Source organism: Berghia stephanieae, chromosome 6 (assembly GCF_034508935.2).
Source record: "Berghia stephanieae isolate SIO BIC M18660-M18661 chromosome 6, UCSD_Bste_1.3, whole genome shotgun sequence".
Lineage (NCBI taxonomy): Eukaryota > Metazoa > Mollusca > Gastropoda > Nudibranchia > Aeolidiidae > Berghia > Berghia stephanieae.
The window spans coordinates 65,951,667-65,967,108 of NC_088365.1; the positions used below are offsets into that span (position 1 = coordinate 65,951,667).

Genomic DNA, 15,442 nt, shown 5'->3' on the forward strand with positions numbered 1-15,442 from the left:
TTTTTTGACTTGATATTTTTTCTGTATTTTTTCAGGGTCCTATCCACCCATGCCAAGCTTTGATGAAGTGAATTTTAGCTTGTTGAGAGAACAGGTATTTTCAAACTAAGTTTAATCTTTTGTAAATAAACATAATATATTGTATTTGGTCTCTTGGACGGGCCTTAAAAAGACCCAGCTGAATAATAGGATTCAATAGTCGTACCGTCACTTCCTTCCTAATGACGTATGGTAACTTAGTAACACTGGCTCTAAACTATCGGAACAATGGCGGACGCCGTATGAAATATTTCTCCGGCGAGCTTAAACGCGTATCCAGAGGAAAAAAAACCCATCAAGTTGATCATGTTTTGACTTTTACACATTCTGATCACAAGGAATATGAAAAGGGAATGAAAAGTTCTCGCCAGCATGAAGAATAAAAAGTAAAGATTTTCTTTGTTTAGAACCAAGATGGCCGCCGTTGCCGGGCGCGTGACATCAGACTACTGAATCCAATTGCAAGCAAAGATTATGTGGAAAGGGAAAGCAAATTTAATAGTTGATACATTGTAAGGATGCACACATGCATGTTTGATAAAAACGACAACTAAAATTGCATATATTGAAAAATACAAAAAGCCTCTATTACAGGGGATGGGGGGGATAAGATGGATTGATGGTTACATTGCATTGCATTATGACCTGGAGGATCCCGTGTTCAAGTCCTGCTTCAGGCACTTTTGTTTTTTGTTTGTTTTTTTTCATTGGCAAGATTATGACTTTATATCTGAATGGGGCCAAAGTGATTTTGTAACTAAATGGGACAAAATATCAAAGCTGTTAATTTCTTCTCCTTGAACTTTTGTATTTATTTGCTGTTTTAGTTTTTTTGTCTGGTTTTGTTTTTTTAACAGGAAGAATGGGAGTTAGTGTATCTATATGTGGCATCTTTTCCTAACACAGTCATGGAGGCCGTGGAAGACGTCTTTCCTGATCAAGGAAAACTGGCAGCCAAAATACACACACACAGGGTGAGGATGGAAATCTTCGTTATTACATCGAATAAATAAATACAGTAGAATTACTTCAAACCGAAATTTTGGGGACCTTCTAAACCATTTCGGTTTAAAGACATTTTGGTTTAAAGCAAGTTCCAGTTTTGCGATGTTTTTCAAGGGTGGTTTTGTTTCTCCTTAAATCAAGTTGTTGAATACATGCCGTCTTGGTAACCATTTTATTAATTTATTTATTTATTTATTTATTTATTTTTATTTTTTGTTGGCGTGTTTTAAAAATATTTTTGAGGGTTTTGTTTTACCATACAAAATTGTTGAAAGAGTTGAGTGTTTTTACTTATCTCAGTCTTGCTCAACTTTTTTTCATTGTCTTCACATAGTATTTTGATTTTAAACTCCAAAGTGTAAGCACAGTGCTTTCTTTGAAACATCTTTTAGAAAAATGTAAAGCTAAAATAAGATCGAAAGTTTTTGTGTGATAATTGATAATGAATAATGAGCAGCGACTCAGAGGTGAAGTGAAATGGAAATGAAAAGGCGTGACAGTGCTAAGTTGTCTACTACACACCCCTCTTTTGTTGAAATGCCGTTAGATTCAAAGGCCTAATTGCATAGAAACACCACCCCCCTCACCCCCTCACGCACACATTTAAACAAAGTGGAAATGAAATGGCATGTAGTGGTTAGTTGTCTACCACCCCCACCCACCCCCCTTATTGTCGTGTTGAAAATCCAGTCAGTTCCAAACATCAACACACAACCGAGAACATCTGCCTGTGTGATTCCACAGTCCCACCTCCCTCTCTTTCCTCCCTTTTCGCCTGCCAGTCACACGTTGTCTTCCTTTTCCAGTCTGTGCGATTGTGGTGCTGGCCAAGCCCAAGTGCAGTGATTGAAGTGTTTGCCTACCCCTCACCCCTACCCCACCCATCACCCTCATCTTATTCTTACGCTCATCGTTTAATGTCACCGGGCATTATTACGCGTGGCCACATTCCCGAATTTTTAAAGAAAAATAGAGAGAGAAAAGGGGAAGGTGCTCTCAAGTTGTTTCGATTTAAGAAAGTCCTGCTTAGAAGTATTTCGGTTTATCGTAAGAATTAGTACAAAGATAATGAAGAAACTCATACAATTTATTAAATTCTTTGCAGTTCGTGGTATTTTTCAGTTTAGCTTCTTTCGGTTTAAAGTAATTTTACTGTATGTGCTACTTTATCCTCAGGGAAATGTTTCTTGGTGATAAGAGTGATACAAAGTTGCTAGAAGCTGTGGACTGTAAAAAAAGGAATAAACAAACATGAATATAACAGATTCAAAAAAAGATAACAAAATACCAAAAACGGAATGTTTCAAGCTCAAATCTTTCCTCAGCCGACAACAAAAAACAATGAAAACAGAATTACATTACTAAAAGATCAGATCGATGGAAGAGAACATTTTTTTTAGTAATGTATTTATGTTTTCATTGTTTGGTTTGTTTGTTTTTTTGTTGTCTGAGGAAGGGTTTTGAGCCCGAAACGTTACATGTTTGGTATTTTGTTCTTTTATTTTTAAGCCGTTATATTTACTATTGTTTATTACTTCCTGAGATAAGACTTGGGTAACTCAGACATCAGTCACACTGCAGCATCACAAAGTTAGCAAAAAAGGCCAAGCTTAAAAATATGAAAGGATATGTATGAAATAGTGCTAGACAGTAAATAAAGAAAAACACTAGAAAAAATCATCCCCAAAAATATTCGCCCCGAGATTATTTTTTTTTTCTTCAATTTTTTATTCTCCTTTGTTTAACACTGTTTCATCCACGCCTTTTCTGATTTTTATTGTACACCAGTGCCTGCTCCATAGTTTTTCACTTTAATGGGACCAAGACAAAATGAGATGCCAGAGTACCTCAGGTGTAAGTGCAATTTAGTATCCTTGGGCTGTACTGCATTGAATGATTTTTCCCCATTTTCATATTCCTCAAATGGCTGGTTTAGATTTTCTTTCATTTTTCCTTTGCATCATCAGATCACAAGTTTTCTCATATCCTTCTCCAAGAGTTTGAGTTCATATTACAGCCGTTATCACATACTAGGGGTAAGTCTACCATATTACAGCTGTTATCGCATATTAGGGGTAAGTCTGCTATAATACAGCTATTATCACATATTAGGGGTAAGTCTGTTATAGTACAGTTATTATCACATATTAGGGGTAAGTCTACCACATTACACTTGTTGTCACATGCTAGTGGTAATTCTACCATATTACAGCCGTTATCACATACTAGGGGTAAGTGTATCATATTACAGCCGTTATCACATACTAGTGGTAAGTCTACCATATTACAGCCATTATCACATACTAGGGGTAAGTCTATCATATTACAACTGTCATCACATACTAGGGGTAAGTGTACCATATTACAACTGTCATCACATAGGGGTAAGTTTACTACAGGGGTTACCACTTTGCTTTCAAAACTTATGTAAAATTAATATTTTATAATTATTCTTGTAATTCACGTTCTTAATCCAAATTCCTCATGGATGAATAAAGTCCATTTATGTATCTATTTATTTATTTAATGTTTCCTTTCTATCAACACCCCCCCCCCCCCCCCCCCCCCAATCCAGGGACCCGAGAGTCACCTGTTACCTCTCATGTTTGCCAGGCTGCATTTGGTTCAAGCGTGTCACACTGTGATCTGCAATGGACTTAAATTGTTGGATATTGAACCCCTGGATGAACTTTGACCTTTAGGTGTGACGTCATCACAGTTGGAATACTTGGAAGCTGATTGATAAATGTGACACACTATTTCCTAATGGTGTTTTGACAGAGTGGACGAGATCAAGAAATTTGAATTGAATGTCAAAATGATCAGAAATTGGGGAATTTTAATCTTTTGAACTCTCTCTCCCCGACTCTCTCTTTCCCTCTCTCTCTCCCCGACTCTCTCTTTCCCTCTCTCTCTCCCACTCTCTCTCTCTCTCTCTCTCTCTCTCTCTCTCTCTCTCTCTCTCTCTCTCTCTCTCTCTCTCTCTCTCTCTCTCTCTCTCTCCCCGACCCTTGTTCGAAGACATTGATTTTAATAAGTTTATGTAGGCGTCAGGTCAACAATGACATAATACTTTTGGAGACAGATGATCACAATTATAATTGCCTGAGGAACATTCTAGAGCCCAGCAAACTGATTCCTTAACAAGGGGTTGAGGTAAAAAGGTCATATACCTGCTGACGCATGATGAGTGAGAGTGAGGATGGGAAAAAATGGTGAGGTAAAATGTCAGCTCCAGTTCATGAACCCAGACAAAGGGTTTGGATGTTTCTGGTTTTCCCTTTATCAAGATGATCCATAACACATAAAAGACAAAACACAATGTAGTGATGGTTTTAGAAAGAGTGAGGAGTGAGAGGAGGAGGCACATTGCTAAACATTTGGTCTGTAAATATATGAAATAAATTGGCGTAATGTCTTACAACATTACGTGTTTATCTTAATCTTTTTTTACAATCTTATTACGTCTTTATTTTATTCTTTTATTACAATCTAATGACATGTTTATCTTATTTTTTGTTTCAATCTACAGTGGACTCCGGATAAGACGATGCCCAGGGGAACCGAGAAAAAAATCGACTTATCCGAAAATCAACTTAACCGGAGTGTAACCAAATGAGCAAAAACTCATTTGAACAAAGCAAACCAATCTAGAATAAGTATGTCCTTTCATATCGCACGGTCTCTGTAGTGGTCATCAGAGGCTCCTACCCCCAATAGCCCCATAGAGGAATCAGAATACATAAAAATTGGAATTTGAGATATAAAAAAAGCGGAATCAACTTATTGTTATTGACTATGACATGCTTTGCAACAGAAAATGTAAGAGACAATCCAAAAGTACTCAAATGATTAAAAATAAAAAATGTGTAAAAATGTACAGATTGTGTAAAGACTAAGAATGGGGTCAAATAATAATAGAGAACACACAGGTCCTGGCCGTCTGAGAGCAAAGCATTGAATGGATGGATTTAACCTTGTCAGGACCCTCCCCCCCCCCCCCCCCACCCCCTCCCACATACACACACCTAATCAAGCAAACGCGCGTGCCGGTACACACACACACACACGGACACGGGGCTAAAATTAAATAGGAAAAGAAGCTGACCGTACTCAAATAATATTATTACCGATTGAAGCCAACATATAATATTACCAAGGTCATTGACCTCACGAATCGGAGTCACAATAATAATAATGCTTCGGTCAACCCCCCTCCCAAACATAAAATATTATCCGACATCAGCAGCACTCACTTTGAAGAGACTAATCAGACATACAATGTGTGTTGATTGACCATAGGAGATGACGAAATATGCCATAGCTCACTTTTTTTTCGCTAGAGATTTTTTTTTTTTTTTAATTTTCCTTGATGGGAAAGGTGAAAAGCGGAATTTTTGCCTTGAATGTGGAATGTATACCAATTAAATTAAGTGAAATTATTCCGCGAAAAGCGGAAGGGTAGGAGCCTCTAGGTCAAGGTCATGCTTCTTGTAAATCGTCGAGACAGAAATAGCTGGTATGCCAATTTCCTATGCGATGATTTTCTGTCGCATGCCAGACTTTCCAAATGCATCGAATCTTCCTTTTCCGCGATAGGTTTGCCATTGTAGTTGTAGACTTGACTTGAATTCTTCTTGATAAAATTGATACTAATTAAGAGGGCCATTACATAGGATGGCCTGGGATTAGAACCAAAAAAAAATCTTGAACTTGAAGTTGCGACAATGTAAAATTTGAGATGGAGAAATTAAAGTTATTCAATACTGCTCAGAAAAGTGAGTGGAGCAGGCACTTATGTTGGTAACAACAAGATATGAAGTGAGTGGAAAAGTGCCAGAAGACAATAGAGAATAAAAATTTTTTTCGCGGCGGTGGTGGGGTTTGAACCTGCGACCTTATTGGTACGACAACTCCGCCTGGCAGGTGAGAGCGTGGCTCTACCGTGTGAGCTATCCACGAACACAAAAATATTCGTTTCAAACCCAAAGTCATTTCTAGATCCCTCTCTCACCCACTTCTTGAGATCGCCGATTCGTTCGCCACCATCGCGAAGTAATTTTGACCAGCAGTTAAGCCTAATAGCCAATATTCTCATCACAAACATATAACATAGAAACGATTGAGACATTGAGTATGCTCCGGTGTATGGGGTGAATTTTTAATTCAGAAAAGTGAGTGGAGCAGGCACTTATGTTGGTAACAACAAGATATGAAGTGAGTAGAAAAGTGCCAGAAGACAATAGAGAATAAACATTTTTTTCGCGGCGGTGGTGGGGTTTGAACCTGCGACCTTATTGGTACGACAACTCCGCCTGGCAGGTGAGAGCGTGGCTCTACCGTGTGAGCTATCCACGAACACAAAAATATTCATTTCAAACCCAAAGTCATTTCTAGCGGCGATCTCAAGAAGTGGGTGAGAGAGGGATCTAGAAATGACTTTGGGTTTGAAACGAATATTTTTGTGTTCGTGGATAGCTCACACGGTAGAGCCACGCTCTCACCTGCCAGGCGGAGTTGTCGTACCAATAAGGTCGCAGGTTCAAACCCCACCACCGCCGCGAAAAAAATGTTTATTCTCTATTGTCTTCTGGCACTTTTCTACTCACTTCATATCTTGTTGTTACCAACATAAGTGCCTGCTCCACTCACTTTTCTGAATTAAAAATTCACCCCATACACCGGAGCATACTCAATGTCTCAATCGTTACTATGTTATATGTTTGTGATGAGAATATTGGCTATTAAGCTTAACTGCTGGTCAAAATTACTTCGCGATGGTGGCGAACGAATCGGCGATCTCAAGAAGTGGGTGAGAGAGGGATCTAGAAATGACTTTGGGTTTGAAACGAATATTTTTGTGTTCGTGGATAGCTCACACGGTAGAGCCACGCTCTCACCTGCCAGGCGGAGTTGTCGTACCAATAAGGTCGCAGGTTCAAACCCCACCACCGCCGCGAAAAAAATTTTTATTCTCTATTGTCTTCTGGCACTTTTCCACTCACTTCATATCTTGTTGTTACCAACATAAGTGCCTGCTCCACTCACTTTTCTGAATTAAAAATTCACCCCATGCACCGGAGCATACTCAATGTCTCAATCGTTACTATGTTATATGTTTGTGATGAGAATATCGGCTATTAAGCTTAACTGCTGGTCAAAATTACTTCGCGATGGTGGCGAACGAATCGGCGATCTCAAGAAGTGGGTGAGAGAGGGATCTAGAAATGACTTTGGGTTTGAAACGAATATTTTTGTGTTCGTGGATAGCTCACACGGTAGAGCCACGCTCTCACCTGCCAGGCGGAGTTGTCGTACCAATAAGGTCGCAGGTTCAAACCCCACCACCGCCGCGAAAAAAATTTTTATTCTCTATTGTCTTCTGGCACTTTTCCACTCACTTCATATCTTGTCAATACTGCTCATGTACATTGAACACGGACGTCAGGCAAAGCACCTACATCACATCGATGTGTGCCAATCGTTCGCAGATATTCTTAACCACTGAAAATTCTTACTGGTAGCTTTTTTAACCAATGGAAATACTTGTTTGTTTGTGATTTTTTTGTAGTCATGAGTGATATGAACATCGACTTATGTGGAGTTTTTTTTTTTTTACTAATGTTATATAGGAAGAAGGGGGAGGGACCAAGAAAAAAAATCGACTTGGGTAAAAATCGACTTAGGCAACGTCGACGTATCCAGAGTGCACTGTAATTATATGTTTAGCTTATTCTTTTATTACGATCTAATTATACATGTTTATCTTATTCTTATCTTACAATCTAATTACGTGTTTATCTTATTCTTTTATTACAATCTAATTACGTGTTTATCTTATTCTTTTATTACAATCTAATTACGTGTTTATCTTATTCTTTTTTTTTTACAATCTAATTACATGGTTATCTTATTCTTTTTTTTTACAACCTACATATACAGTTTTCAAGTCACCTGAATATCATAGATATCGTATTGTCGGGGATGAGAATTGTTTGACAAATACGAGGCATTAATATCAAACCGACGTAACAGTCATATTCAAATCTAACAGTTAGAAGATTTCTGTTTGTGCCTTCCAAATTGTTGGTCTTTTCAATAATGCCAGGTGAAAGACTAAATAAGCTCAGAAGACACCAGCAAAGCATCATCGTTCAACTAAGAACACAACACATACCGCTCAACAGCCATTTAAGCAAAATTACAAAAGACACATCCCCTTCCTGCCCCCTATGTCAACACCCCAATGAAACAGTAACACACCATTTGCTTGAATGTCAACCTCTTGAAGACCCAAGATGCACATTCCTCCCACCAAATCCAAGCATCAGTAACACACTTTATAGTCACCTGGAACAGCTACAAAAGACGTCTAACTTCTACGTCATGGCACAAGACTGAAGGGCTAGAGCTCAGGTGGTCGCTGGTTCGGATAAGTAAGTAAGTAAGAATAATGCCAGGGGATCTTCTGACGTATTAGAGAAATAGGTTATGGATATCAACAGGGAAGCGACAACAGGTTGTTTGTTTTTTACTTTGTTTGTTTTTAAGGGTTTTACGGCGCTTGCAACACATTTAGGTTATATCAGCGCCAGTAAAAAGGAAGAAAATGGGATCATAAAAAGTTCTAGAATTACAATTGAAGCACCTAAGAAAAGGTAAGACAAAGGGGAACTGGGGACAAATAGGGATCAGATGTAGATTACAAGAGCATACCACCAATGTACTTAGTTTGAGATCACCTATGTCTCATCCGGACACAAGCACATAATCCAACAGAGAGGAATACACTCAAATGCTTACATTATACACTAAAAATAACAAATATAATAATACATAACAGAGAGATGATTTACAAGGAAAAAAATATCAAACTCCCAAAACAATAACACAATGCATTTGACTGTTTCCCTCCCAGCCAAGACTCCAACCAGGGCCAGGACAAAACCAAGTAACCTCATTCCAAGACAAAGACAGAACATCATGTTGGAAAACAGATATAAGGGGATAGAAGACACAGTATGGATCTCCCTGCCCACTATGGGAGGTCAGGATCCCCACCCAGTGTTTTTTACTTCTTTTACCGAACTTGGCAATGTTTTCAATGAATACTACCCCTGCTATTCTCCATTAAAGATTCAGAGTTGCTGTAACAGTTGGGCTGTGGGTTCAAATCCTCGTGGCCGCTACGTTTTCATCCTCTATTGACCTCTGACTCTTTATTATTTACTTCATTTCCTGTTATTATCAACAGAAGTTCCTGCTCGACTTAGAATTTGAGCATTTATATAGCGCAATATCCACTTAACGTGCTCAAAGTGCTTTACAATGGGTCCCTAACCAACAGCAACACTTAACATGTAGAACGAGACACGGTGCCTGTTAGGCGATATTACAATTTCTTTTTCTGACAGAGATAACGCTTTTAACGGCCAGGTACTCATTTTACACCCTAGTACGGTGAGAAAATGTGAGTAAAGAGTCTTTTCCAAGGACTCAACTATGCGCTGAGCGAGGCTCGAACCCAGTACCTTCCGGTCTGAAAGCGAGTATCATACTACTGGACCACATAGCCGCACCTGCTCCACTCACTTTTCTGAGTTAAAAAACATCTGTGGATAGAACCTTATGATTCCGTCTGAATTCAAAATTGAGTTAATAATTAGAATTTCATTGAGATGATGAATGTTTTTGTTTTTAAGGGTTTTACTGCAACTGTGACACTTTTTAATCGAAAGAGGAAAAGTTGTAGATTTGAAAGGAAAAGCAAGATAAAGGGGACTTGTTTATATAAGGAACAGAAGATTCCATGAGTAAATCTACCGATGTGCCAGCTTTGTCATCCAGACACAAGCAAAGTAATCCCGTAATGAAGAATACTCTCAAATTCTTTAAAATTACAATTTATTAAAAACTTATTAATATAGTAGAGTAGCACATAACAGTAACAGAGAGATGATTCAGCACATAACAGAGAGATGATTCACAAGGAAAAAAATATCATCTCTCAAAAAAAAAAAAGGTACAAAACTTTTGACTGTCTCCCTCCCAGCTATGGATCCCTGCCAAGACCAGGAAAAAACATCAGAGAGCAACACTCAGAAAGGGAAATCAGATATGGAGGATAGAAGACACAGCAAGTGAATTCTTTGCCCAGCAAGACGGGAAGTGAGAAGACCCCAGCCACGATGAATGAATGATGTAAGCTATTCACACAGCAGTAATTAAATCAGCATTGAAATAGGACACATAACTAATTCTAATATTGATTCTGACATAATTCTAGTCATGTATTATTTACACTAAAACAACCATCAACTTGAATATGATATTCCAACGGAAACTTCTGTCCAGCATTGTTCTAACCACGGTCCTGGCAGGGTGATGACAAGCAATGCCAGAGCTATACTAACAATGAGCATTATTGATGACATGGAAAGGACATGTTTCTCTCCTATTTCTTTTTTACAGCCCTAGTTTTAATACGATAAAAATATGCACTTCCCCACAGCCTTGTAAGATGACATTGCCTCGATACTCCATGGAGGAATATTTTGTTTTTGTTTTTAAGGGTTTTACGGCGCTTGCAATACATTAAGGTCATATCAGCGTCAGTAAAAAGGAAGAAAATGGGATAGTAAAAAGTTCTAGAATTACAATTAAAGCACAAAAGAAAAGGTGAGACAAAGGGGAATTGGTTCAAATAGGGAACAGATGTAGATTCCAAGAGCACACCGTCAAAGTACTTAGTTTGAGATCACCTAAAAGTCTCATCCAGACACAAGCACAGGTCTCAACTAAGAGGAATACACTCAAATGTTTACAAATAATATAATATAATATGTAAACTATATATAATAAAATGCACAACAGTAACAGAGAGATGATTTACAAGGAAAAAAATATCTCCCAAAACTATAACTATACATTCGACTGTTTCCCTCCCAGCCAAGGAACTCCGTCCAGGGTCAGGACAAAACTAAGTAATCTCATTCCAAGACAACGACAGGAAACAATTGGAAAACGGGTAAGGGGGGATAGAAGACACAGCATGTACCTCCCTGCCCACTATGGGAGGTCAGGATCCCCACCCAGATGGAGGAATATAGACAAACCATCAACAGGTGTCTGTGTCTCAATGTGTCAACAGGAATCACCCATGTTGTTGAACAAATTCGGGGTTTATAATCTTTCCCAGGGAAAAAAAATGAAAGTGTCTGAAGCATGGGTTGAACCCAGGACCTTCCGGGTGACAGTGCAATGTCTTAACCACTCTTCTACCTCCCCTCCCTTCCCTTAGTTAAAATGGTGACGATAATTATTCATGAAAGTAAAAGAAAACTATTCTGTGTCATAAATTGTTTTGTTTTGTTTATGATTTTCTTTGTTTTTGTTGGGGTTTTTTTTTTGTTTTTTTTTTTCGGGGGGGGGGGGGGGGGGAGTTTGACTTCCTGACACAAGGGCCAAAGGGAGCCTATTTACACAATCGATGGGTTGACATGACACGACGGATAGGTCTACAGTCAATCCCTTTATTTTATCGTTGGGATAATAAAACAGTACCAGACTAAGCAGAAAGGAAAAAAAAAAATCAGCCTGTATCAACTGAGGATCGAACATCAGACCCTTGATTACCGGTCAGGCATGCTACCATTACAACACAGAGGTTACTAGATAATTGATGAAGTTCGACCCCCAGTCAAAGCTGGCATATTTTTTGGGATATTTTTTTAATCTTTTATTGTTCTTTCTACTTTGTCTGACACTGTTTCATATCTTTAAATTTAAATCTTACACCTGTGCCTGCTCCCTGTTTTGTTTGTTTTTAGGGTTTTACGTCACTTGAGATATATTTAGGTGATTTTAGTGCCAGTAATAAGGAATAAGATCGGATAATAATAAAATTCTATATTTACAATTCAAAGTACACGAGAAAAAAAAAGTTAGAAGAAGAGGAAGGGCTCAAATAGGAAACAGATGTAGATTCCAAAAACACGCTATCTGTATACCTAGTTTGAGATCATCTAAAAGTCTCATCCAGACACAATCATTGTGTTATGTGTATATATCTAAAACAAAAAATTATACACTACATAACAGAGAGATGATTTACAAGGAAAAACATATCTCCCAAAACTATAACTATACATTTAACTGCTTCTCTTCAAGCCAAGGTTTCCGGCCAGGGTCAGAACAAAACCAAGTAATCACATTCCAAGACAAAGATAGAGAGCAAGTTGGAAAACAGATATAAGGAGATAGAAGACACAGTAAGTTCCTCCCTACCCGCTACGGGAGAGCAAAAACCTCACCCAATGCCTGCTTCCTAATTTGTCACTTTTAGCATTGATAAGAATAAGAGTCAAAAACGTAGCAATGGTTAACCTATGGACTTGTCATTTCATTTCTTAGTAGGTGAACCACCTCGTGAGTTGTCATGAGTAAAGCTTGAGGAAACTAATGATCTCATAGATTGAACTATTGAATACAACTCACACCATTTACTATCTTTTTTTTTTGTTTTGGTGTGTGTGTGTGTGGGGGGGGGGGGGGGGGGGGGGGAGGGGGTTATTGTCTTGTATTTTGACAAAAAATTTGGTGTCAGATTGTATTTAAGAAGGGGACGATCAAATCCAGGACCCAACAGATAGAACATCCTCCACCTGGCAATCAAACTACATTGTTGTTCCATGTGTTGGCCTGGTTGTTTGGAGTTTTACAGCGCTTGTTACACATATAGGTTATTTCAGCGCTAGTAAAAAGGAAGAAAATGTGAGAATGAAAAAAATTACAAGTAAAGGTACCAAAAAAAGTAAACAAAGGGGAATGGTTCAAATAGAGAACAGATGTAGATTCCAAGAGTACATCATCAATGGACTTAGTTTGAGATTGCATAAAAGTCTCACCCAGATACCAGCACAGGTCCCCACTAAAAGGAATACACTCAAATTCTTACAGAATATGTCCAAAACAGAAAACATAATAACTAACAATACTGAACAGAAGATTTAACAGATGTCCACCATGGGAGTTGGCCTGATTCTGACTCCATTCGTTGAATGAGAAACTCAAAATAGAAACTATATTTGAGATCACTGTTGTGGATGGTATCAGTTGTGCAGCATCCCCTCACAGCCAGACGAAGGCGTCCGTACCAGGTCCAAAATCAACTCTCATCATTGTAAAAAGTTTTTATTCCCAAACGTCTTCTAGCACTTCTCAAATTATTTGTTGTTTTTCTTTTTAAAGGTTTTACGGCACTTGCAACACATTTAGGTCATATCAGTGCAAGCAAAAGGGAAGAAAATGATTTAGTAAAAAGTAAAAGTTCTAAAATTACAATTGAAGTACCCAAGAAAAGGTAAGACAATGGGGAATTAGTTCAAATAGGGAACAGATGTAGATTCCCTAGAGCACACTATCAATTACTTAGTTTGAGATCACCTAAATGTCTCATCCTGACACAAGCACTGTCCCCACTAAGAAGAACACCCTCAAATGTTTACAAATCATATGTATGTAAAACAATAATAGTACAATGCATAACAGAGAGATGATTTACAAGAAAAAAAATTATTTCCCAAGACTCTATCCATTTGACTGTTTCTCTCCCTGGCAAGTTCTCCGGCCAATGCCAAGACAAAACCAAGTAATCTCATTCCAAGACAAAGACAGAAAGCATGTTGGAAAACAGATATGGGGGATAGAAGACACAGTAAGTGCCTCCCTGCCCACTATGGGATGTCATCAGGAACCCCACCCAGCTCTAACTTTTTCCATTTCTTCTTATTTTGACATATGTGCCTGCCACACTCACGGTTCTGAATTAATTCACGTTTTTGAGACTTAGTGAAACATTTTAGACACAGTTTCTAAAGTGTGTTTTGTTTTTAGTTCAGGGATGTAAATGCAAAGTTGAAAAAAATTCTGAAATTCTGCGAGCTCATTTCAATAGTCTAAACTCCAAGTGACACACCAGGAATGAGGTGATAAATGGCCTTGTGATTGTGACAACATTTTTAGGACTTTTGAGTGATAAGTCTCAGAATAAAATCTAAATTATTTTGTTTATGGATGGATTTTAATGATTTATGTCTCCTTTTTGTCAGAAGGAAATACCATTATTTGGTGTTGTTCATGCTTAAAGCAGTGCCCATTTAGTATTATCCGGATTAAACTGGGTTAAATTAGTTTGGGATACTGAAAAAATCAGAATTTTGGAATTCTTAACTTATTTTCACTGCACGTAATCCAACACCTAAACTTTTATATCAAAATTATATTCAGGTCAAAATATTACCCCCAATGACTAAATGAATCTGACAATAATAAAAACTCGTACTCAAATTTCAACAGTCAACAGCCATATCATTACTAAGGCCAATTTTGAGACTGGAAAGATGGTCACCTCCCGATATTTATCATTTTCTCAGGCCCCAAACCCTTCTGCTAATAACAAAGGCAATAAGAAGTACATTACAATTAAAATACTACATTAGGTTTAGAATCGTGTTAAAAGCCCTTTACTTTATTGGTGTAGCTTTCAATGAGAACAAACAAATTTGATTTTTTCCCCCACCACAGTCAAACGTTCGTGGCAGTCTCAACCAGAAATGAGAATGAGACCCCATAGAAATTTCTCATAAAGACCAAGGCTAAGGGAAATGTATCTTCAGACTCATTATGACTGAAATGAATTGCAACACACAGGAATTACTTACAGAAACAGAAATACATTCCAATTGAGCCTTAGGAAGAAAGTGTAACAACAACTCAGAACTCAGTCATGAATACTCGATATATATCCACCATCTTCTACTTTCGATTCTGCAGCCCATGTTTTGCTTCCGGTAAACTAAAAATAACCCTCCTTGTTCACACAACAGATGTGAATCTAGTTCCGAATTAAAATTAGGAAAATTCGGAAATTCGAACGCTATCAATCCTTAGTACTTCCGAATTAAAATTCGGAAGCTGTCGTGGAAATAAGTTGAATGGTTAAATACACGTATAATCATAACTGACACAACAGTAGTGTAAATTAAGTGTTTCAGTACATTGAAAATGGATATTCACTACAAATTCTCTATATGTACAGCAGTATCTCTTATCACAAGAGTTGTTGGTAGTGAGGTATTAAGAAATATTTAAATTGTTTGGGGAAGCTAGAAAATGTCTGAAAAATAGGAAATCCTAATAATTCTGAAAGATTTACATCCCTGTTAGTTGTTTTTAAGAGTTTTACGGCGTTTGCAACACATTTAGGTTATATCAGCGCCAGTAAAAAGGAAGAAAATGGGATAGTAGAAAGTTCTGGAATTACAATTAAAGCACCCAAGAGAAAGTAAGACAAAGGGGAACTGGGAACAAATAGGGATCAGATGTAGATTCCAAGAGC

General features: G+C 37.9%; 2 protein-coding genes across 3 annotated transcripts in view; one reads left to right on the forward strand and one right to left on the reverse strand.

Annotated features, from left to right (window-relative positions):
• Positions 1 to 4,924, forward strand: part of LOC144975483 (DALR anticodon-binding domain-containing protein 3-like) — a 32,155-nt gene extending 27,231 nt beyond the window's left edge. The window contains exons 11-15 of one of the 2 annotated variants that reach the window (XM_078919611.1): positions 36 to 94; positions 897 to 1,013; positions 3,012 to 3,080; positions 3,620 to 3,746; positions 4,577 to 4,924. In XM_078919611.1, coding sequence (XP_078775737.1) covers positions 36 to 94; positions 897 to 1,013; positions 3,012 to 3,080; positions 3,620 to 3,739 — 365 coding nt within the window. In that variant the 3' untranslated portion in view covers positions 3,740 to 3,746; positions 4,577 to 4,924. Of the gene's footprint in view, positions 1 to 35; positions 95 to 896; positions 1,014 to 3,011; positions 3,081 to 3,619; positions 4,503 to 4,576 lie in introns of those variants that run through there. The other variant, XM_078919609.1, reaches the window with a different exon arrangement.
• The window catches only part of LOC144975480 (chitobiase-like), a 69,725-nt gene extending 54,852 nt beyond the window's left edge, over positions 1 to 14,873 (reverse strand). The window contains exon 1 of the mRNA XM_078919605.1: positions 14,766 to 14,873. The gene's annotated coding sequence lies outside the window, so the exon portion shown is untranslated. The remainder of the gene's footprint in view (positions 1 to 14,765) is intronic.
• Between the last annotated feature and the right edge of the window lie 569 nt (positions 14,874 to 15,442).